At 67.6% G+C, this 21,287-nt stretch overlaps 2 protein-coding genes across 2 annotated transcripts in view; one reads left to right on the top strand and one right to left on the bottom strand.

The window, feature by feature from the left end:
• Window positions 1–4,502, bottom strand: part of CHLRE_12g557078v5 (uncharacterized protein) — a 7,220-nt gene extending 2,718 nt beyond the window's left edge. The window contains exons 1-8 of the mRNA XM_043069111.1: window positions 3,958–4,502; window positions 3,183–3,608; window positions 2,360–2,783; window positions 2,018–2,167; window positions 1,602–1,706; window positions 977–1,255; window positions 574–639; window positions 260–406 (exon numbers count right to left, since the gene is read on the bottom strand). Coding sequence (XP_042919275.1) covers window positions 260–406; window positions 574–639; window positions 977–1,255; window positions 1,602–1,706; window positions 2,018–2,167; window positions 2,360–2,783; window positions 3,183–3,608; window positions 3,958–4,160 — 1,800 coding nt within the window. The 5' untranslated portion in view covers window positions 4,161–4,502. The remainder of the gene's footprint in view (window positions 1–259; window positions 407–573; window positions 640–976; window positions 1,256–1,601; window positions 1,707–2,017; window positions 2,168–2,359; window positions 2,784–3,182; window positions 3,609–3,957) is intronic.
• Window positions 4,503–4,682: 180 nt separating this feature from the next.
• On the top strand, window positions 4,683–19,341 carry CHLRE_12g556653v5 (uncharacterized protein). Its single transcript, XM_043069096.1, has 24 exons — window positions 4,683–5,094; window positions 5,229–5,383; window positions 5,629–5,709; window positions 5,937–5,990; window positions 6,164–6,262; window positions 6,382–6,511; window positions 6,631–6,731; window positions 6,886–7,102; window positions 7,281–7,354; window positions 7,533–8,017; window positions 8,194–8,310; window positions 8,485–8,664; window positions 8,842–8,915; window positions 9,132–9,571; window positions 9,719–9,842; window positions 9,975–10,056; window positions 10,339–10,422; window positions 10,677–10,821; window positions 11,007–11,147; window positions 11,392–11,488; window positions 11,639–12,059; window positions 12,225–12,364; window positions 12,620–13,143; window positions 13,293–19,341. Exons 1-24 carry the CDS (start codon window positions 4,811–4,813, stop codon window positions 18,800–18,802), a joined length of 9,759 nt encoding a protein of 3,252 aa, XP_042919274.1. The 5' UTR covers window positions 4,683–4,810; the 3' UTR covers window positions 18,803–19,341.
• The last annotated feature ends 1,946 nt before the right edge of the window (window positions 19,342–21,287 follow it).

The raw sequence follows: 21,287 nt of genomic DNA, 5'->3' as shown, positions 1-21,287 counted from the left end.
GGGTGCGCAGCGGGCGGGGGTCAGGGGGCGGAGGCGGCTGAGGTGGAGGGGGCAGAGTTGGGCTCACAGAACCCGCACCGCACCAGTTCCCGCACCCGCGCCCGCACTCACACCCACACCTCCAATTCTCACCAGAGCATTACCGCCGCCCCCCCCATACACACAGCACGCACTGCCATGCTTGTGCTCTGGAACACGCGCCCCCCCACACCCCCCTACACCCACCCACACGCCCCCCCTGCACGGCGCGCGCGCTCACCGACACGAAGTTGAAGCACATCTCATCGCTGGTGGCCTCGCCGAATGTGGTGACGTTGGGTCGGCCGCTGCTGTCCCAGCTGCACGAGGTGAGCAGCTCGTCGCCGGGCAGCAGCTGGTTGGAGGCGGCGTCGGTGTAGGAGGCGCCCTGGGGGGGGGGGCGGGGGTTAGGGGTTAGGGGGTGGTGGGGATTGCAAGGATGGTTGGAGAAGCGGTACAGCGGGGGTGGGGGGTGGGTTATTTGCCCGTGGCCAACGAGATAGGTCTCAGTGGGGAGGTGGCGGTCTGGCGGCTGGCGGCCTGGCGGCTGCTCACCTGGTAGTCGAATGAGTACTGGCGGCGCTCCCCCAGCGGCGCCAACTCCTTGCCGTCACGGAACCACTGCGGGGGGTGGTGGGAGCAAAGACATGGACAGAGATGAAATGCGTGCCAGGAAAGGCTGTGACATCCCAGCATGCCCTTTTCACGAACAGTGCCCCCGCCTGCCCCCAGCCCCGCCCCGCAGCTACCTGCGGCTGCATCCAAACCCTGCCTATGTACCCCCTGTACCCACCCCCAGCCCCCCACCGCTACACTTTCATGCGACCCGTGCAACCCCATCCACCCACACAGCCCCGAGCCCCCCCCACTCCTGATTTAGTTTGGGCTGGTATCTACAACGCCCTCCCCCTTCCCCCCCTCCCCCTCCCCCTCCCCACACACGCGCACGCGCCCGCACCCGTGTGCTCATCCTCTTGCCCAGCGTGTGCATGTGGAAGCCGCTCCAGATGAGCGTCAGCGGCCCCGGCAGCCGCGCCGTGCAGGCGGCGGGGCACAGGTTGGGCGGCGCGCTGTAGTCGGGTGTGCGGGGCGGCAGCGCGAAGGTGACGGAGCCCAGCGCCAGCACGCCCATGTCGTGGGGGCGCAGGCCGCCGGGGCCGCCGCCCCACACGGTGTGCAGCCGGAAGCCGCTGCTGTCCACCAGCCCCGACACCTGGTCGGGGTTGGTGTAGTGCACCTGGGGGGGGGCATGTTTGTGTGGTTTGTGTTTTGTGTCATGTGTGTTTTGTGTCACGTGTGTGTGTGTTTGTGTGTTTGTGTGTGTGTGTGTGTGTGTGTGTGTGTGTGCGTGTGTGCGGTTGGGACCCTGCGGCGTATGTTTGGGAGTTCGTGATCATGGCATGTGTCTGCGGCGCTTTTAGTGCACCTGAGGCGACGTGGGACATGCATCACACTAGCTTACATTTACTCGCTTACATTTCTATGTATCCACCTGCAGCCCCACCTGTCCCTTCACACTCCCTGGCCCCTCCCGGCCCTGCCCCACACCACCCCCCACACACCGCCCCGCCCCCCGCGCCCACCTGCAGCGCCACCCAGGTCACTCCGCTGTCGCCGCCCAGTGCGTAGCCCGCCTCGGGCGGCGCCTCACCCCCCGTGCTGCCGGGGGCCCACAGCAGGTAGAAGGCCTGGGGCGGGGCGGGGCGGGGCGGGACACGTGTGCGTACCAGTACGCCGCTGGTGAAAGGCGGCGCAGGCGTGTGTGTCACACTTCCAGCACGCATGCATGGCAGGGCTCTGCCCTGTACTGCCCCCCCCCCCCAAACCCCTGCCTCCGTCCGCCACCGCCACCGCCACCGCCACCGCCACCGCCACCGCCACCACCCACACCGCCACCGCCACAACCCACACCGCCACCATAAACACACACCCGACCCTTTCCCCAGTGCCCTTCCCTCCACCCGATACCCATACCCCCGCCCCCCTCACTGGCTCCCACCTGGCAGTTGGCGTCCATGCCGCTGCAGCTGTACAGCTGTCGCGGCGGGCTGGGCGCGGGGCTGCAGGCGTAGATGATCATGTGGTGCACGTGCCGCGACACGGCCGCGTCCACCAGCACCTCCCAGTGCGTCACGTGCGCCTTCACGTCCTGCGATTGCGCGCGCACACACAAGAAACAATTCAGATTGTAACACACGTTACAAACACGTCAAAGGTACACATTAAGAAAACAAGCGCCCGGCCTAGAATGCCAAGAGATGGCGAGAGGCCGTCCATGCAGGCGCGACGTTCATGTGTGCTCACCCGGCCTCTCACCCGGCCTCCACCCGCCCGGCCTCACCGGGTTGGGCACTTGGAAGTGTCGGCACAGGTAGCTGGTGGGCACTGGCGGCACCTCCAGCCCCTGCATGCGCACCTCCCAGGTGCCACTGCCGCTGCTGCTGCTGTTGCTGCTACTGCCGCTGCTGCTGCTGCTGTTGCTGCTACTGCCGCTGCTGCTGTCAGTGCCGCTAGTGGCAGTGATGGTGGTGGCGGCGGCGGTGCTTTCGGGGCCGGGGGCGGGAGCTGGGCCGGGCGACGCGTTGTCGGCCGCTGCCCGCTGTGCCACCAGCCCCTGCTGCTGCCCGCCGCCTGCGCCGTCGCTATCCCCCGGCAGCAGCAGCGGCACCAGCACCAGCTGGGCAGTGCCGCGGTGGTCGGGGTCGTGTTGCGCCCAGGCGGTGCCGTACGCAAAGATGACGTAGGCGGTGGTGCCGCGCAGGATCCTGGGGGAGGGATGCGGGGGTGGGGTTGGGGCATGGGGTTGGGGCGTGCCATTCCCATTAGCAAACATGCAGGCGGGACGCTGCCTGTGGAACAGTGGGCAGAGTGCCAGGGGCGGGCCGGCGTTCCCACGGGGGCCCGGGACCTGCGGGGTCCGGGCGTCTCTACCTCCTAGGCTAGGGCTTGCTAGTCCCAAGGCATCCACACTGCCGCCACCTCCGCTGCGCCCGCGTGTTCAACTCTTGCCTCCCAAGGCGCCCTCTAGACTAGCCGGCCCCGCGTACCCCGCCCCCCACGCGCACACCCTAAACACGCAGTCACACCCATCCACGCCCACTCACCCACTCATCCTCCCCCCCCACACACCCTGCACACGCGGGCACACGCATACGCGCGCCCACCTCATGTCCTGCAGCGGGTCGCACGTGTCCAGGGGCCGCCAGAACTCTGCCGTGGTCATAGTGGTGGTGGTGGTGGTGGCCACGTTGGTCACGTTGGTCACGGTGGTGTTGGTGTTGGTGTCGCTGCCGCCTGCCGCCACGCCGACCTGCAGGTGCCCCGCGGATAGCAGCACCACGTCCTGACCCGCCGCCCGACCCCCGCCACTGCCTGCACTGCTACTGCCACTGCTACTGCCGCCCGCCGCCCCGCCCTCCGCGGCCCGCACGTCCGCCGCCAGCTGCGGGCTGACGTCCAGGCGCGGGCGCTCGAAGCCGGTGCTCCAGTAGTCGCCTGCGGCCCAGGCGCCGCTGCTGGCGTTGAGGCGCACCACGGCCATGTCGGCGGCCAGCATGCCGCCCGCCTCGGAGATGCCCACGCCCAGCCAGCTGGGGGGTAAAGGGGTTAAGGGGTTTGGAAGGGGTTTGAGGGGGGCGCGGGGCCAAGGGGTCAGAGCACTGGGGTCGGAGGTGGTGCGTGAAGGGGCAGGGGCAGTGTAGCGAGGCACGGGTGCAGGCGCAAACGGCTTGCGCTTGAGGTTGGGCTGAAATGCCGTGGCCGGCTGCCGTACGACATTAAGTAACATGGGCCAACGAAGGCCGGCGCCGTTCAACCGTTGCCACACAGTGCGAACGGCAGCAGTTTGGACCGGCGTGTGGGCGGGCAGGTGGGCGGGGGACTTCGACACACACTCTCACGTCACTCGTGAAGAAAACGTTCGCGTGCGGGCGCGCTCACCTGTATCTCCCGTCCACCTCCATTGCAAAGGTGATGCCCTCGCCCTCGTCGCGCCAGTGCAGCGCGACCTCGGGGCTCAGGATGCGGCAGTCAGGGTAGGCGTTGGGGCCCGACTGCGGGTATGAGCGCCAGCACTCGGCCCCCAGCGCGACGCTGGCCAAACCGCCAAGCCATATGATATGTAGCGCTAATACTGTCGCCATGATCAGCGGCCTGAAAACTCCCGGCAGCAAAGCGCGGCCAGCATTCTCACTCTCTATACAGTTTTACCGAGCCCCAGTGACGGGCTGCTTCTTCCGCTACGAATTCATGAATTCATTTCACTGTAAAGGCTCTGAGTAACCCAGGCGGCCTGCCCTGGCCTGTCCGCAATAACCTGTGAACTAACACTCCTACTACTGTCCTCTTTTGGCCTGTATCATAGGCATAGTGGTTATGAGGGGGACTGTGCCCTCTCTACAGCAAAAGACGCGCTAGGTAGAAAATTACGTGAAACAATTCCGTTACTCGCCAGCGCTCAATTGCCTCTCCACCTTGTTTCTGCTAAGCATAAGTTATATGTTTTAGAGCGCAAGCACACCCGGGCTTATCATGCCGCAGTATGCGTGCCTGTGTTTCCGATTCCGGCCATCGTGATTGCATCGCACGGCCCTGCCCGGCGACGCGCTGACTGCCTGGATGCTGCTTGTGACTCTTCAAGCACTTGGATCGCGAATAACGCACTTATGGCACTTCTCTTAAGCGTTGAGCATGCCACGAGTTGCGCGCGAAAGCGATGATTCAAATATTGACCAACGTACTATGTAGACAGCGACGGCCCGCTCGCAAACTGTGACACAACTTTATTAACATAATGGCGCAAGCAATGACGCTGCAGCCGCTGGCCACGCCGGCGCAGCTGTCTGAGCGGGAGCACGACATCCTTCTCCTCGTCGACAATAAGATGGACTTGCCGCTTTGGAAGGACCCCTCACAGCCATCGGCTGATGGCTCGATGCCAAAAGATGCTGCTGGAGCGGCAGACAGCGACCGGCTGACAGTAGACCAAATTACTGAGGCTTTCGTGCGCACGAGTATGATCCTTTCGCACGTAGAGGACGTGCCCACATCGGTGTCGTTTCACTGGTATGCTCGTGGGTAAGTTGGCCTAGAAAGGAAGAGGAGACTCGTCGCGGTTCCCAGCCCTTAGGCACCATGCCTGCAGCCTTGCGCCCCACCGGTGCCCTCCGAACCTGGTCACCTCGCCCGCCGGCTGCATGCAAACCGCGCAGGCGGCAGGAGTACACACTGAACGCGAAGCTATGCATGGCCAAGCCGGGGCCGGAGGCGGACGGGCGGCTGCCCACAGACGTGTTCCGTGAGCAGCAGGCGGCGTTGCACAAGCTCACCGAGTACCGCGCGAGCGGCGTAGCAAACACTCAAGAACGTGAGTTTGCCCGCCCCACGCATCTGCCTATATCACAACACAGAGCCTAGGGGTGGCAGGGACGGACGGGTTGCAAATGCGCATGAGGCAGGGCGCCGAGGGACGCGGGCACGGGCACGGGAAAGCGGCACAAGCAAACGCTGAGGATTTCGTGCGCAGCCACCCTCAACCAACCATGCGCCCAATACAATGCTGTATTCTCATGCCCACACGTGTGCTCAAACACTCGCGCTGCCTCGTAACAGTCAACGGAGACTGGCTCGCCCACATGCGCGTCAGCGTGGAGATGGCCGTGACGGCGGCAATGGCGGGAGTCAGCCAGCAGGGTGCGTATCCTGGGGCGGGGCCGAGCCGCTGGGGGATGGGTTGGTGTGTTGCGTGGTCGTGCGAGCTAGCCATGCGTCGCGCCCGTATGTGCGCGTGTGCGAGGGGTAAAGCAGCACCCAACGCATGGGACGCGGGGCAGCTGGCGGCTGGGTACAGATGTTTGCCTGGTCCACAGCGGGGGTCAGAGGGCTGCAATCCCGGCGTGGCTGATGTCGTGTTCGCGCAGGCTCCCGCTCCAAGAAGGTCACCATCATCCTCAGTATCAAGTCGCTGCCGCCGGGTGAGCAGGCGGGGGCGAGGGGATTGCGGGAGTGTTCGCGTGATGTGCCACCAGGCTTACCAGGCATAGACGGAAAAGAAAGGGGATGCGGCATGCACGGGAGAACAGCAAGGGCAGCCACGGAGGCAGGCGCTGGGTCTCAATGTCGCCACGTGTTCACTGCTGCCCCACAGGCGACGCGGCGCCGGTGCCGCCCGCTGCGCCGCTGCCGGCGGAGCAGGTGGAATGGCTGCGGAGCACCGCCGCCACCTTTGTCCTGCTGGACATGGCAGGTGCGTGGAGCCGGGGTTGCTACGCCGGGGTTTACAAACGGAACAGCAGCAGCAACAGTGGGCTAGGATGCGGCAGTTCACGCAATTGCCATAACCTTGTTGCATCGGGTTCCCTGCAGTGCACGTGGACGCGGAGCGCCAGGAGGAGGCGCGGCGGCTGGCGGTGGCAGCGGCGACCGGCGCGCTGCCGCCGCCGCCGCCGGCTGGGGACACGGCGCCGCCCCTGGAGCAACTCATGCAGTTGCTGTGGTGGGTGTGGGTGCGGCTGGGCAGGGCTAAGCTGTTGGGTGGCGGGTGGATGGTGCGTGCACGCACGTACACCCACACACTCATGCCAACCGGGCTGCTCGTCCCCTCTTGGCCCGCAGCTCGCACGTGCCGCCCGAGGGCCTGGCGACCCACCCGGTCCTGCAGCTGCAGCTGCTGCCCGTGGCATACCTGTGGTCCCGCCGCGTCGTGGTGGGCAACCGTGAGTGCGCCTCTGGAACCCGCCACTGCACGTGTGTGTCCTTGCATGTTTGTGTGTTACCTGCATTGACCTGGAGACGTGAATTGCGTTGGGATGAAATGTTCTGCCATGCTTTGGACCCTCTCGACCTCTGCCCTCGGTGCACTGCGCGCAGCGCTCCTGCGCTACGTCGTGGGCAACCTGGTCGTGCCGCCGCCGGCGGTGGCGGAGGAACGCGAGAGGCTGATGGCGGGGGGCGGTGCTGTTGGATTGGTGGTGGACGCGCTGGGCAAGGCAATGGCCAAGCACCAGCCGTACGTGGACTGGTTTGAGGGCGGCGCGTGGTACCGGCGCACCTGGGGGCTCGACTCCTGCAGCATCAACCTGGAAAAGTGGGTGGAGGAGAGCTTAGGGGAGGGCGGCTGCACTACGGCACGGTCACGGACTGACAGTGTCCAGAGGAGGCTGCCGGGTATCTGCATGGTTACTTGTCCGTGTGTCCGCAGGCAGCGGCGCTTGCGTGTAATGTTGTGTTGTGTTGTGACCTTCCGGGTCCCGCTCGCGGTGCAGGCTGCTGGGCACCATCCTGAGGAAGGAGAGCTCGGCGCACAAGCTCAACCTGCCGCCTCTGGCAAAGCTACCTGGTAAGCAGCTCGGGGACGGCTGTGGGTGCTTTACTGAGCAATGCTACTGCTAGTGCTTTTGGGCCTGCTGGAGGTCGCCCCAGCCCTGTCCGTCCTAGCATGGGCAATGCACGTTGTTGACTGCAAAAAAGGGCTGCAACGCATAGAATTTTACTGCATGCCCGCCCGACACTCGCAGACCAAGTCAAGAAGCTAACGAAGCCGGGGAACGCGGGTCCCAGCAACCCTGGCCCTGCTATCACGGCAGCAGGGGCGGGGGCGGCGTGGACCAGGAAGGGCCTGGCCAACGCGAGCCGGCCGCCGCCGCCGCTGCTGCTGGTGGCGCCGGCGGCCGCCAACGCACTGGCCAACAAGCCGGGCGCGGCGGGCGGTGCGGTGGGCGCAGGGGGGCCCGTAGGCCGGGGCCGGGCGCCGCTGGCGGCGAGCGCCCAGGCCAACGCACCGCCGGCAGCAAGAGGAGGCAGCCATGCGAGTAGGCCACCAATGGTCCCAGGAGGAGGTGGCGCAGGCGGCGGCGGTAGGCCGGCAGCAGGCAGCGGTGCCCCAGGCGCGGGCACGGCGGCAGCAGGAGCGGCCGCGGCGGCGGCGGGCAGGTCAATGCAGACGGCGGGGCCGGTGCAGCGGGGCCAGGGGACGCAGCTGCCCATGCAGCCTCCCAAGCGGGTAGGTCAGGGCAGTGGCTAACGGGTTGGCCGGAATGCGGTGGCCTGCCGACGGGGCGCATTGTGATGTCACCAGCAATTCATACACGCCTGCAATGGTTCGGTACGCCTGCATGGTTTGATACCCTGTATTCGTCTTACACACTTGCGCCTGCCCCGCTAATCCGGGTCACGCAGGCGAAGCCGCCGCCCCGCCCGCAGTCGGCGGCCGCGGAGGCAGCTGCTGCCGCGACGGCTGCTGCGGCTGCCGGCAGCTACCACGCCAGCCGCACGGCGGGCAAGCGCATGGGGAAGGTGGGCATGAAAGGCTTGTGATGTGTCCCCCGCAAAGAGAGCTCTTGCGGCCCATGGCCCTGCCAGGTTACGGCAGCCCGCCACTGACCCCGTCCTGCATGTTTCTTCTTGCACCTCGTGTGTATGTGTATGTGTGTGTGTGTGTGTGTGTGTGTGTGTGTGTGTGTGTGTCAGGTGCTGGAGGCGGGTGCCGCCAAGGCCGACTCGCAGGGTGGCGCGGGCGGAGCCGGCGGCAGCATGGGCGCGCCCGGCGGCGGGGCCGGCGGCACCGGTGGTGTGGGCGGTGCTGGTGGCGCCGTTGGAGGCAGCCGCTGGGTGTGGCCGCCCATGTCACTGGAGGAGAAGCAGGCGCAGGTGAGAGGCCCGCGTGGGCTTGAGCGGCAGCTCCGCTGTGTATAGATGACAGCTATTCAAATGACAGGCACCTGCCGCCCCCGCGCCTTCCCCCAAGCGCCCTTCTCCCCCCTTCCTCCCTATGTTCTCCATCCCTCTCCCGGACCGCCCTCCCCTCCCCCCCCCTCGCCGCTGCAGGCCGACCACGCCAAGGCCATGGTGGAGACGGACGACCAGCTGGACGTGCTGGGGCTTATGGCGGCGGCCGAGGAGTGAGCGAGGGGGCAGGGGCGGGGGGGCGGTGGTGGTGGCGGTGGGGATGGGGGGGGGGCCTTCCGAGGGATGCATTGTGAGAGAAGAGGAGGGCGTACTGCTCACTCGGGGAGAGCCACTCCGTGCGGGGAGGGGGGGGCAAGGTCCACGCTTCAATAAGCGCGGCCCCACTTCGGCATCGCCTCAACCCGTACTCTGCCCTGGTGTGCATGCAGGCGCATGCACGAGTTCGTGGCGGGCGAGCTGCTGACCGCCGTGCGCCGTGAAGAGCAGCAGGCGCGGCGGTCACTGCAGCAGCAGCAGCAGCAGCCGTCGGCGCGCGAGGGCGAGGGCGGCGCCGAGGACGGGGACCAGCAGGGCGAAAACCGCGTGCAGGCGGCGGCAGCTGCGCCGGAGGCCGAGGCGATTGAGGTGGCTGAGGCCGCAGGGGAGCAGAGAAAGCGCAAGCGGGCGCAGGCGCAGCTGCCATCTGAGGAGGAGGCCCTGGCAGAGGTAGAGGCGGAGTCGGCGCCCAGAGGGGCGGGCGCGGCGGCTGCGGCTGCTGGCCCCGATGCGGGCGCTGGTGACAAGGGCAAGGGCGCTGCGAAGAAGGCCGGCAAGGGCGCGGCGGTGCGGCCCAAGCTGGGCGATCCGCGCAGCCGCATGCGCAGCAAGTGTGAGTATGGCTTGCGTTTGTGTGGTCAGGGGGTGGGTGGGTGGGGTTAGCTGGTCGGCACGGTGGTTGCAGAGCAGGGGGCCTGCCGTCACGGACCGCCGCTCTATCCTGGCGCCACCTCACCTCCCGCCGCCCCGCCCCGCGCAGTCATGCGCAAGCCGCGTGAGCTGACTGCGGACGAGCGCGAGGTGCCCGGCTGGAGCCCGCCGCTGGAGCTGATCCTGGCGCAGGCGCGGGCGGCGGCCAAGGAGACCGTTGAGGCACTCATGGGGTGGGTGACATGGGAGGTGATGGGTCACTGGTTGTGGGGTTGGGAGCGTGTGGACTACAGTGGGCACCTCGACGCATATGTCTGATGTACAACACAGCTGCAAGACAAGACCTCCCCCCCCCCGACCCACAGCGCCACCGACCGCGCCGTCGCCAACGCCATCCGCGTGCTGAAGCAGCGAGCCGCCGAGGCCAAGTCGCGCGAGCGCATGCAGGTGCGTGTCGTCGTCGGTGCTGCTGCTTTGGCATTTGTATAACAGCAAGTGTGTGTGTGTGTGTGTGTGTGTGTGTGTGTGTGTGTGTGTGTGTGTGTGTGTGTGTGTGTGTGTGTGTGTGTGTGTGTGTGTGTGTGTGTGTGTGTGTGCGAAGCCAGTCGCAAGGATGGGCACATCGGCCTACGCATGCTCCACAGTAACCCTATGTGCCAACTGCCAACTTGGCGCCGCCACCCAGCTGCTGCTCTGCCGCCCGGTCCTGTGTATGTGTGATCGTTGCAGTCGGCTGAGGCCACGGGTGAGGAGTTTGGCGAGGTGGATGTGGCCGCCGCCGGAGACGGCGACGAGGCGGCATCCCTGGACACTGTGAGTGAGCGGGCGATTCGGGTTGAGGCAAGGCCCTGCCAGGCGTGTGTGCCGTACATGCCCTGCCCTAGTTTGACACACTCGTGTACGTCCGGCCCACAGCCAGTGCCACCGAAGCCAGCCGCTGAGCTCACCGCCGCCTCACCGCCATCGCTTGCCGCATTCTGCAGTACTGCCTTCACACAATCCCAACCCCCCATGGTCCCAACCCACACGGCCCCACATCCGACTCGGCCTTCCCCCCTTACGCCCAGGTGTTCAAGCTGCTGCAGGAGGCCTGGGCGGGCGACGTGCTGGGGGCGCTGTGGCAGCGCGGCGCCGTGCGCGGCCGCCCGCGGCTGCAGCTGTGCGCGCTGCTGTTCGCGGCGTGCCGCTTCATGTGTGGGGTGGAGCTGCTGGGTGAGCTGGGAAAGGCCGGGTGCTGAAGGCTAGGTGGGCGGGGGCGTTTGAGCGGGCATGGCAGCTCGTATCTGAACCAATTGGCCGATGCTACCGTGTGCACATTGGCACATCATCTGCATACTTCGGGCGTTGCTAAGATTACCATGCTGCGCCCTGCCGTCGCACGTCCTGTCGGTCCCCAGGCTACCGGCGCCGCACGCCGCGGCAGCTGACAGAGCTGCTCCGGGAGCTGCTGGACCCCTGTGTGCCGGCACTCAGCGCGCACGTGGCGGGGCGGCCGGCCATGCAGGCCTTCATCACGCAGCGCCTCAAGCCGGCCTGGGGTGAGCGGGCGGGGTGGGGGTGGTTTCGTGTGGACTTGCTGCGGGTTAGGTTGGTCTGGTGTCAGTAGGTCGAGGTGTTTCAACGTCGCCCTCCCGCCCGCATCCCGCCCGCAAACTGCTCTCGCCCCCCATGCCCGTTCGGCCCCCCCCAACTACCGTTCGCATGAATGGCTACACCCCCACCCTACCGTCTACCACTTCCTTAACTAGTCATGAATGGCTACACCCTCAACCCCACCCGCAGACAAGTCGTGGCTGTGCCGGCTGCTGGAGCTGCTGGCGGTGTCGTACGCGGGCGAGGACCGGGAGGGAGCCAACGAGGTCGAGTTCGTGCCGCGATGGTGCGTGGGCTTGGTGTAGGTGCACGATGTGGTCGTCGCCGCAAGAGGAGACCTGACGACGAGGCAATGCTGCGACGGAAGTGCTTAGCGGCGCGTTGTTCCACACTGCCGCGCCAAACCTGACCACACCTGATGGCGGGGCTGCTGCAGGGACGAGGACGAGGACTGGGCTGCTGGCATGGAGGAGGCCGGCGGCGTGGAGGCTTCCAAGGACGCGCTGGAGGGGCTGCAGCGCAACGCCGCAGCCATGCACGCCGCGACACAGCACCAGCAGCAGAGGCCGGAGACGTCGCAGCTGGGCGCGGGCTCGGAGCTGCGGGCGGCGTCGGGGCGCGGCGGCTCCGGCTCCTTTGGCCGTGGTGGCGGCGCCGCCGGCGCGCAGGGTCGGGGGCTGTCGGGCAGCGGCATGGCCGGTGCCGGGCCGTTCCCAGTGGCGGGCGGGCGTATGATGCAGCTGCAGCTGCAGCGGCAGGGCTCCGGCGCGGGCCGTGCGGCTGGCGGCGGCGGCGGTGGTGGTGCTGCTGCTGCTGCTGGCGGAGCTGGTCGCTCCGGCATTCACAGCGGCTCTCAGGTGCGTTGTGTTTTCTTGCTGGCTGCCCATTCTTGTTGTTGCAAGCACACGCCGCTTGTTGCGGCAATGCTGTGCACGGATCCCCCCTCCCTGCTAACCAATGCCTGTACACCCATGCCTCCCTCCTTGACACCTGCACACACATCAACACGCGCCCATGCGCAGGTGCTGGAAGTGGACAGCCAGCGCGGGGTGGTGGTGGCGGGCGCCGCGGCCGCGGCGGGCGGGCGCGGCGTGGTCACGGGCGCGGGCGGCCGCGTGGCCAAGCACGTAGCACGAGTGGACCCCACCCGCCCGGCGCACATGTGAGGGAGGGGCGGAGCCACCTGGGCATGGTGTGGCAATGGGTGCTGGGGCCATGAGGCAATTGGGGCGGCGGCGGGCTCGGTTTAAGGCTCGGGCTCGGAGCAGGTTGAGAGCATGATGCAGCGGGTGGTTGGAGTTTAAAATAAGAATGTGGCACAGTGCACAATGATGTCACCTTGCCCGCGCTCGCTACCTCACCTGTTACTTGCCGGCAAGTGCGCACTCCGCTGACGCCACTCTTTGACTCCACACAGGATGCCGGCGCTCATCTCGCGGCCGATCATTGCGCTGCCGGCAGACCCGCCGCCAGCCCAGCGCGCCGCGCTGGTGGAGGAGCAGAAGCTGAAGAACAAGTGCGGTGCCGCCGCCGCAAACCTGGCCGGCAGATTCGAGCGCGAGGCCTCTCCGCTGCCGCCGCCGCCAGCACAGCCGCAGCCGCCGCAGCGAAGAGCTGCGGCTACCGCCTCCGGCGCAGGCAAGGCGGCTGCTGGCGCCGGCGCGCGACTCGCAGCGAATCGGGCGCTGCATCGGGCGGGCGAGGGCGGTGCGGTGGTGGCGGTGCCTGCGAGCCCCCTGCCGGCGCCCAGTCCGCGCGGCCCGCCCGGCGCCAGTGACTCGCCGGACGAGGTGGGGCCCACGCCGCTGCTGGAGCGCGGCGGCGGTGCGGCGGGCTTCAGGGCGCGCCTGGGCACAGCCGGCGGCGATGCCGTGGAGGGCGGTGCGGAGGACGTTACGCGGGGCCTGTTCGGGAACGCGGACGATGCTAACGCCGGCGCGGGTGAGTGTATAAACAGAGCCGAAGCGATATGCACAAGAGACGTGGAATTGGGTTGAATGGCGAATGTGCGTGTTGCCCGCTTGGTCCCGCCGCAATAAACGCTTAATATGATTGTTTCCCCGATGCCATGCAATCACGCCATCGCGCAGGCCGCGCGGTCAAGTACAACCCCGGCGGCGACGGACCCTTTGGCGCTGTGCCCACGTACCAGGTCCTCAAGCCCACCGCCCAGCCCGCCGCCCTTCAGCCTCCCCACCAGGCTGCTGCTGCTGCTGCTTCGGGCGCCGCACCGGCCGCAGTGCCCGGCCTGCTGGTGTTCGGGGTCGCTGCCGCGCCCGACGCCCAGGCAGTGGCCGCGGCCGCGGCAGCCGCCGAGCCCGGCGTTCTTCGCCTTGCCGGCGGCGACGCCACTACTGCTGCTGCCGCCGCCGCCACGGAAGCCCTCGCGCCGGCCGCTGCTCGCCCGGGCGGTGTGTTTGACCTGCTGGCTCTGCAGCCGCAGGCGCAGCCCGCCCTGGATGGCTGCCCGGGCGAGGACGCCCACGATAACAAGCAGGAGCAGGAGGAGGGCCGCCCGCCGCGGCGGCTGCAGGCGGACGAGCACTCGGTGGACAGTGCTGGCAAGCGGCCGGAGGGCGAGGACTGGGATGGGCAGGAGGATGATGACTTGCGCTCGCCCCGGCGTGCCGCCGCCAGCAACACCGCCGAGACAGCGACCTGCTCCTCCGCGAAGAAGCCCACGGTGCGGACGAGCCGCGTGGATGTGGGCAAGCCGCCGTCGGCCTCCGCACTGCAGTCCGCCCAGGCCCGTCGGCTGGTGGGCGCGGCGGCTGGCGGCAGCAGCAGCAGCATTCCCACCGGCGCAGCCGCGTTGAAAGTGGGAGTCCCAGGCCTTAACAGAAAGCGGGCGCCGCTCGCCGGTGCTGCCGCCGGCCGCTCCAACCTGCCCACGGCGCCCAAGGCCCGCAGCGCGGCGGCATCGGGCCTGCCCGGCCCGGCCGCAGCTCGCGGCGCCGCTGCACCCCAGCCACTGCAGGCGGTGGCGCCAGATACAGCTGCAGCGGCGGTGGCGGCGGCAGCGCTGCAGCCAGGCCCGAGCGCCAAGGGGGTGGACGAGGCCCCACAGCCCGCTGACCACGTGGCGCAGGCGGCTGACGCTGTGGCGCAACCGGCGGTGCAGGAGCCCGCGGCCGTCGCGCAGGAGCAACAGGCGGCAGAGCAGCAGACAGCTGCGGCAGCGGCCGTTGCTGCCGTGGCACCCACACCCGGCGCCGCAAAGCGCATGACGCGCCGTACAGCAGCGGCGTCAGCCACACCGCAGGCTGCTGCAGGGCCTAGCACCGGTGCCGCCGATGCCGCGGGTGCCACGCCGGCAGCGGCTGGTGCGACGGCCCTCCGCCGCTCTGCACGCAACAAGAGCATCACTCCTGCCGCAGGTGCCGCCACCGCACTGCCACCCGCTATCTCGCCGCCAGTGCCCCCAACCGCTGCCGGCACTCGCACCACGCGCCGGGGTGGCAAGGCTGCCTCCCCGCAACTGCACGAGCCGCTGCCTGATCCGGAAGCACTTCTGCGACGTTTGGCAAAGCCCAAGGCGGTGGTCACTGCCGCAGCCGAGGACGGCGAGGGCGGCGCTGCGATGCCTGCAACTGCAACGGGCGGCAAGGCCACCAAGCAGACCAAGGAGGCGGCCACCGGCGGTGAAGGCGCCGCGGCGGGATGCGCGGCTGCTGCCGACGCACGTATGGAGGAAGCGGAAGAGGCAGACGTGCAGCCCGGAGCGGTGCAGCCGGAGCAACAGGAGGAAGTGCTGGAGCAGGAGCAGGGTGCCAGTGATGACGCTGCGGCGGAGGCGGTAGCTGAGGTCCTGCAACAGCAGCAGGCACTGACGGCAGAGGTGGTTGTTGCGTTGGAGGAGGTGGCGGGGGGCAGTGCCATTGCAGTGCTCGCCGAGGCCGCGGAGGAGGGGGCGCTGGCGGATTTGTCCGAGGCCGTGGCGGTGGCTGCCGCTGAGACCGCGGCAGCTGTCGCCGCAGCCACCGCGTTGGTCCTGCAGGCCGAGGCACAGGCCGCACCTGCCGCAGTGCTGGAGGCGGCCCCGCCGCGGAGGTCGCCTCGCACTGCTGCCAAGGCGACGCCCCAACCCACGGGCGCCAGCCGCGAGCGACGAGCTTCAGCGAGTCCTCGGGAGCAGCAGGACGGGCCAGGCAGTGCTGCCGGCCGCCAGGAGCCCAACACCCGCACCCGCAAGTCCGCGTTTGCGCGCATTCTGGCCGGCGTGGCGGATATGGTATGGCGTGGGAAGCCGTTCACACCCGTTGAAAGCAAACCGCCGGGCGGGCCAGCAAGCACGCTGCACGGCGACGGGCACGATGCGGAGGACTCGCAACCGCGGGCGGGGGCTGTGGGCGCTGCTGGTGCCATGGCGCCGGGTGGCGCAGTCGGCCCCGGGGCTGGCCTGCAGTTCGTGGGCGCGACTCCGCCGCCCGCGGCTAGCCCGCACTTGGAGGGGGGTGAGCAGGTGCCGGCGCGGGAGGGGCAGGAGCAGGTGGACGAGGTCGCGCATGAGGCTGAGGCGGTGCAGGAGGACCAGCTAGCCGCCGCAGGTGCCGCTGCCCCTGTGGCTGCGGTGTTAGACACAGTGGCGCCCCCACCCCAACCTGCGGTGGCAGTAGCTGAGCAGCAGGAGCAGCAGCAGGAGGAGGAGCAGCTGATGCACGGGAACGGGGCTGACGTGGCCGGACCGTCGGGCGAGGCTGGCGCCCTGCCGGCCGCCGACACTGCAGTGGCACCGGACGCAGCAGCAGCGGCAGCTGCGCGAGATGCTGCTGGTCCCTCGGCGGCGCCCACGCCCTCTGCCAAATCCAAACCCAAGCGGGCTCAGGGCTCGGCCAGTGAGCGTTCTGCGGCCGTCGGCAGCAACCTTCCGGCGGCAGACGCTGAGGTCGAGGCCGCCCAGGCTCGGCGTAAGGCGGACGCGGATGCGGACGCGGGAGCCGCGGGCGGTAGCCAGCCAGCCGCGGAGGCAGGTGCAGGGGCGGAGCGGGACGGCGCTGCCGCCGGTGACGCAAGAACTCCTGCATTCGGGCCTAGCATGTATGACAAGATCAAAGCGGGGAGGCGGTCACAGGTCATGAGCGCCGGTGGCACCAAAGCGCCTGCGGCAGGCCCCATGAGCGGCGGCGGCGGAACCGACAGTCAGGCTCTTCAACCACGGACAGCGCAGACGGCGAGCAAGGCGGCAGACGGCAAGTCCGCTGGCACCACCACTGGTGGCATGTCGGTGAAAACGGGGGGCGCTGCTGGCGCGAGCATGCACAACTACGGGCAGCGCCCCGCTGACACCACAGTGGCGCAGCTCTTCGGCGGCAGCCCGAAGGCGGCAGCCCAACCCCTCGGCGCTGACTCCATGTGCGGAGACGGCACGGGGCACCAGGCGCCACCGCCGGCGTCCGTCGCCTCTGTTGCAGTGCAGGGCACTGCTATCGGCCCGGTTGCGGCCGCTGCCGCCGGTGCTGTGGGCGCAACCACCTCCGCGCCGGCCGCCACCGGTGCCGCTGCAGCGGCGCCGTGTGCGTCGGTAAAGGCGAGCGCGCACTTCGCCGCTGCCGCCGCTGCAGCGCCGTCTGGCGTCACAGCCACTGCCAGCGCCGCCGCAGCCGGGAGCAAGGGCCATGGCGGCCCGGAGCGGCCCAAGCGCGGCCGTGAGCAGGCGCCACAGGAGGAGGTGGAGGCAGGCGGTGCTGCTGCCAGCAAGGGCGCGGCCGCCAAGGCTGTCTCCAAGACCAGTGTTGCCGACCTGCGCCGGGGCCTGGCGGCCGCAGCGGAGGCAGCCGAGGGTGCCACCGCTGACCTTGACCGGGAGGTAACCTCGCCGGAGCGGAAGCGGCGGCGCAATGAGAAGCCCGAAGCGGAGCCCGAGGCAAGGACTGCGGTGCAGAGCGCAGGTGCGGAAGGCGCAGCGGCGGAGTTGGGGGTGGCTGGTATGGAGGAGGTGCAAGCAGAGGCCGCAGAAGCGGCGACTGGGGACGCACCCGCAGCTAGCGGTCGGCGCGGCAAGGGTGGCAAGGCCAGCGGCAAGTCGTCCAGGGGGGCGGCTGCCGGCGGCTCCAAGCAGTGCAGGCGGCGGAAGGCGGATGAGGCCGAGGCGGCGGCCGGCGCTGCGGTGGAGCAGGGCCAGATGCAGCCGCAGCGAAAGGACGCCGCTGCTGCTCCAGCAGCTGCTGACGAGCCGGCAGCGCAAGCAGCGCTGCCCCAGGCCGGCCCATCTGCGGCGGCTGCGGCTGTGGCCACCTCTCCCGCAGCCGCTGCTGTGGCCGCTCCAGGGAGCGGGGCACAGGCAGGCCGCAGCACCCTGCGCCGGAGCAACCGCCGTGGCGGCAACCAGGAATCGGCGCCGGTGGTCGTACCGCTGGGGCTGGCGGCACGGCGGCTGGAGGAGGTCGCGGAGAGGGGCGAGGCTGAAGCAGCCGGGGCCGCACAGCAGCCTGATCCTGTGACGGAGCAGGTGGTGGCGGAGACTGACGGTCCCCGTGGCGCGGCAGCGGAGGCTGCGGCAGCCGCCGAGGTACAGCCCGAGCCTAAGCCCAAGGCCGCAGGCGGCTCCAGGAGCAAGAAGGCGAAGGGGGGTGGCAAGCGCGCCAACGCGGCTGCGGCCGCCGCTGCCGAGGCGCCGGCACTTGAGCAGGGGGCTGAGGCGGAGGTCCGCCAGGAGCAGGCGGCGGCCGCGGAGCAGCAGCCTGCAGCTGCCATGGAGGCGGAGGCCGCGGCCAAGCCAGCTGCCGCACCGGAGCCCGCTGTGCCAGACACAGCTGAGGCTGAGGAGCAGCCGGACGCAGGGGCGGAGCCAAAAGCAGATGCCGGCGGCTCCAGCGGAAACAAAAAGCGCAAGGGGCGCGCCGGTGGCGGCGGTGGCAAGCCAAAGCGCGCTGTCAAGGCGTTCAGAAAGATCCGCAAGGCCGCTGCCAAGCCAGACGACAAGGAGGAGGAGGAGGAGGAGGAGGAGGAGGAGGAGGAGGAGGAGGAGGAGGAGGAGGAGCAGGCCGAGGAGGAAGAGGAGGAGGCAGCTGGGCGGGCTGGGGAGCAGGAGCAGCCGGCACAGGAGGCCATGGCGCAGCCGGAGCGCCAGCAGCCCGCAGCTGAGGTCGCGGCTGACGCCGTTGGCCCGCCCGCGCAAGCCGCAGCGCCTGTGGTGGCGACACGGTGCACCCGCTCCAGCCGCAAAGCCGCCACTGCGGGCGATGCCGTCGGAGCAGGTGGCCCTCACGTGGCCGATACGCCAGCGACGGACGGCGGCGGGAGGTCTACGCGGAGCAAGCGGCGCCGGCAGGAGGCGGAGGCTGCAGATGGTGTCGACGGCAGCGGTAATAAACAACAGACGTCCAGCGGTAAGCCGCAGCAGCTGGCCCTTGCGCCGGTGCCCGAGGAGGCGGATGTGGCGGCGGCAGCTGGGTTGCAGGGGCAGGGGCACCAGGAGGCGGCGGCAGAAGATGGGGAGGAGGAGGAGGGCGTGCAGACTGCGCGGAAGTCGAAGAGGCGGAAGGCCAACGCGGCGGCAGCGGGTGTAGCGGACACGCCGAGTGTGCGGCAGACCCGCAGCCAAGCACGGGGGGCCGGCGGCGGGCGGAGGTCGCCTGGCAGTGTGAACGGGCGAAAGTAGGGTCGAGGGCTGTACATGTGTCTTGCTTCTTACGTGTTGGAGACTGAGAAGGCGGATTATTTGTGTGTGATTGACCGGTTGCAAACGTGTGACTGGTGTACAGTACGGCAGGGATGGACCAGCGTCAACTTAGCGCCAGAGCGCCAGCATTGCACGACAAGCATAACTGCGCACGACCACGGGCGTGTTGCCAGTGCGATAGGCTCAGGCTGAGCAGTCCGGCCTCCATACCACGATGGCCGATGGAGGCAGGCAGGACCGCAAGAGGTACATGGACGACATTCGTACTGCGTATCATACCGTACACGATACGGCTGATAACTGACACTCAGTCCTGCTCAGTCGGCCTGCAGGGGGCCCACCGGTGATGTACAGGGAGCCTAACGCGCCAGCGATGATGCCAAGACACCACCCAGACGGAGACCGGAGTTTGTATGGCATGGAAACCGGAGGTTCTAAGCCTTCGCACCCCGGTGGGGTTTCGACAACTTCCGACAGGGCACGTGCTATTAGCCCATGCAATGTAACACAGAACCGCAGAGGAGCATCCCGCAGTCCCGCATTGGCCCCCTAGAGGCAGAGAGCTTGTGCCGAAGCTGAGAGGTGACGCCTCCGTCGCCGCCACTGCCTCTACCCCACTGCCGCGTAAAGTAGGCGGCGTGCTCAGCTGCGAGTCCGATAACCGGTGTGTGCTCCATACGCCACAGATGACAGGTCCCAAAACCACACGCCACATTCAAGTGGAGCCGGCCATGAACGATGCAAGCTACTGCGCCAGGGGTAACACAAGGGCCTGGCCTCCCCCCGACTGCCAGTTATGTGCAGCCCGTGCTGAGGATACTAAGCTGCGGGAGAGAGAGCCAACAGGTTCAGGCACGCCGAACATGGGTACAAGTAAGGAGCACGGAGCGCATACCGTATCGCGCCCCTGAACAGGAGCTCAGCACTGCCATGCACGGCTGGGCTGAGCGCTGGCTGGGCCTACGCCCAGAGCGCATCCCTGCGTGGCTGACGGCTGGCTGTGGCACAGGGTTGCTGCAGCATGGTAACATGCCACACCATACACCCACGGCGTAGAACCATACAATCGGCAACCGACCCGAGCGTTGCCTGCTGTTACATGCACATGCGCATCCTGCACCACGCACAGCAACGCTGCGCGCTTTACAAGCGGTGCATGGCCCTCATCACGCACCCCTATGTGTGGCGGCTTAGGGAGCGCTCATGTGATGATCCGCCTAGCACTTGGGCATTGTCACACTCACATTCTGCAATCATATCTGTTCAGGCGATTCGGCATCACATCAAAACCGATGAATATATTAACATGCGTAGTAGCTCCTCTCTCGCATCGGTATCGTACACCTGCACCTTTGACGCCAGCTGCCAGGGCCTTGTCCCAGGCGTGCCAAACGACCATATGCCTTCAACACTCATCTTCGCTGTTGTTATCATCCAGAACTCGCCAGCAGCATCCGATTAAGGTGGCGGGGAAAGAACTCCGGAGTCATGGGTGTAGAGCGCTGGGATAGAGGTTGTTGACCTGCGTTGCATGCACGAAGCCAGAAGGCGTGGGGTTTGTCAACATCAATTTGAGGACCACTCGTCATGCACAGCAAGCCCCAGGGTAAGCGACCCCGGACCGTACCGAACAGACCGTCCACGCCCAGTCACCTGCCTGCAGCACCCCTGTGCAGCACCACTGCGCACCTTGGTCACACACGCGTGTACGCCCGCTGGCTACTGCTTCTGCGAGCTGTAGTCAATATAGCCAGTCTTGTTAGCGTTGTATGGCTGCGCCTGTTTTTGTTTTGGTGGCGCGTAGGCGCATGAATAGCCAAACACAGGTCCTTCCACAGGCTTCTTGTCGCCGCCGCATGAGCGGAACATGTTTGTGACACCTCGTGCGACGTTCTCGACGAGGCAGATGATCAATCACAGTACCATTGCGCCTGGGGAGCGAGGCCTGAACGAATCAGGTTGGATTAGGTTGAGCAAGCGAGTAAGTTAGTGAAAGCTAGTTAGCGCGTATGCTCTTAGTGGTGGTTGTGCGGGTGCGGTGTTGATGTAGTAAGCGAGCGGTCTAGAACGGGCCTTTTGTCCCATTGCCGACCGGTGCCGACGCGTTCGTCATCGGGTGGTCACTCCTCAGGTGTCCATCCTCTAAACGCCATCAAGTTGCTAGTTGCAATATCATTGCGGTGTCTGTAAAATTCCATCAATACGACATATTGAAGGCCGTCACAGCAGGCCTTTCGAGTTCCCCCACGGCACGCCCCGACGTCCCTTAGCGTCCGGACGCACAGGGCCAATGATCTGGTTCTCAGCTGTAGACATTTCCAAAGCAAGCACGGAACAGACACGGAAGCGTGGCCATATCCGGACATCCTTTACAGCTCAGCCTCCAGCCCAGTCCATGCAGGTCCATGGAGCCAGCGACCCTCTCCACCCACACACACCTCCACGTGTCCGGGCGCCTGTTCAA

This window comes from Chlamydomonas reinhardtii, chromosome 12, assembly GCF_000002595.2.
Source record: "Chlamydomonas reinhardtii strain CC-503 cw92 mt+ chromosome 12, whole genome shotgun sequence".
Lineage (NCBI taxonomy): Eukaryota > Viridiplantae > Chlorophyta > Chlorophyceae > Chlamydomonadales > Chlamydomonadaceae > Chlamydomonas > Chlamydomonas reinhardtii.
This window is presented reverse-complemented; position numbering and strand designations above follow the sequence as displayed.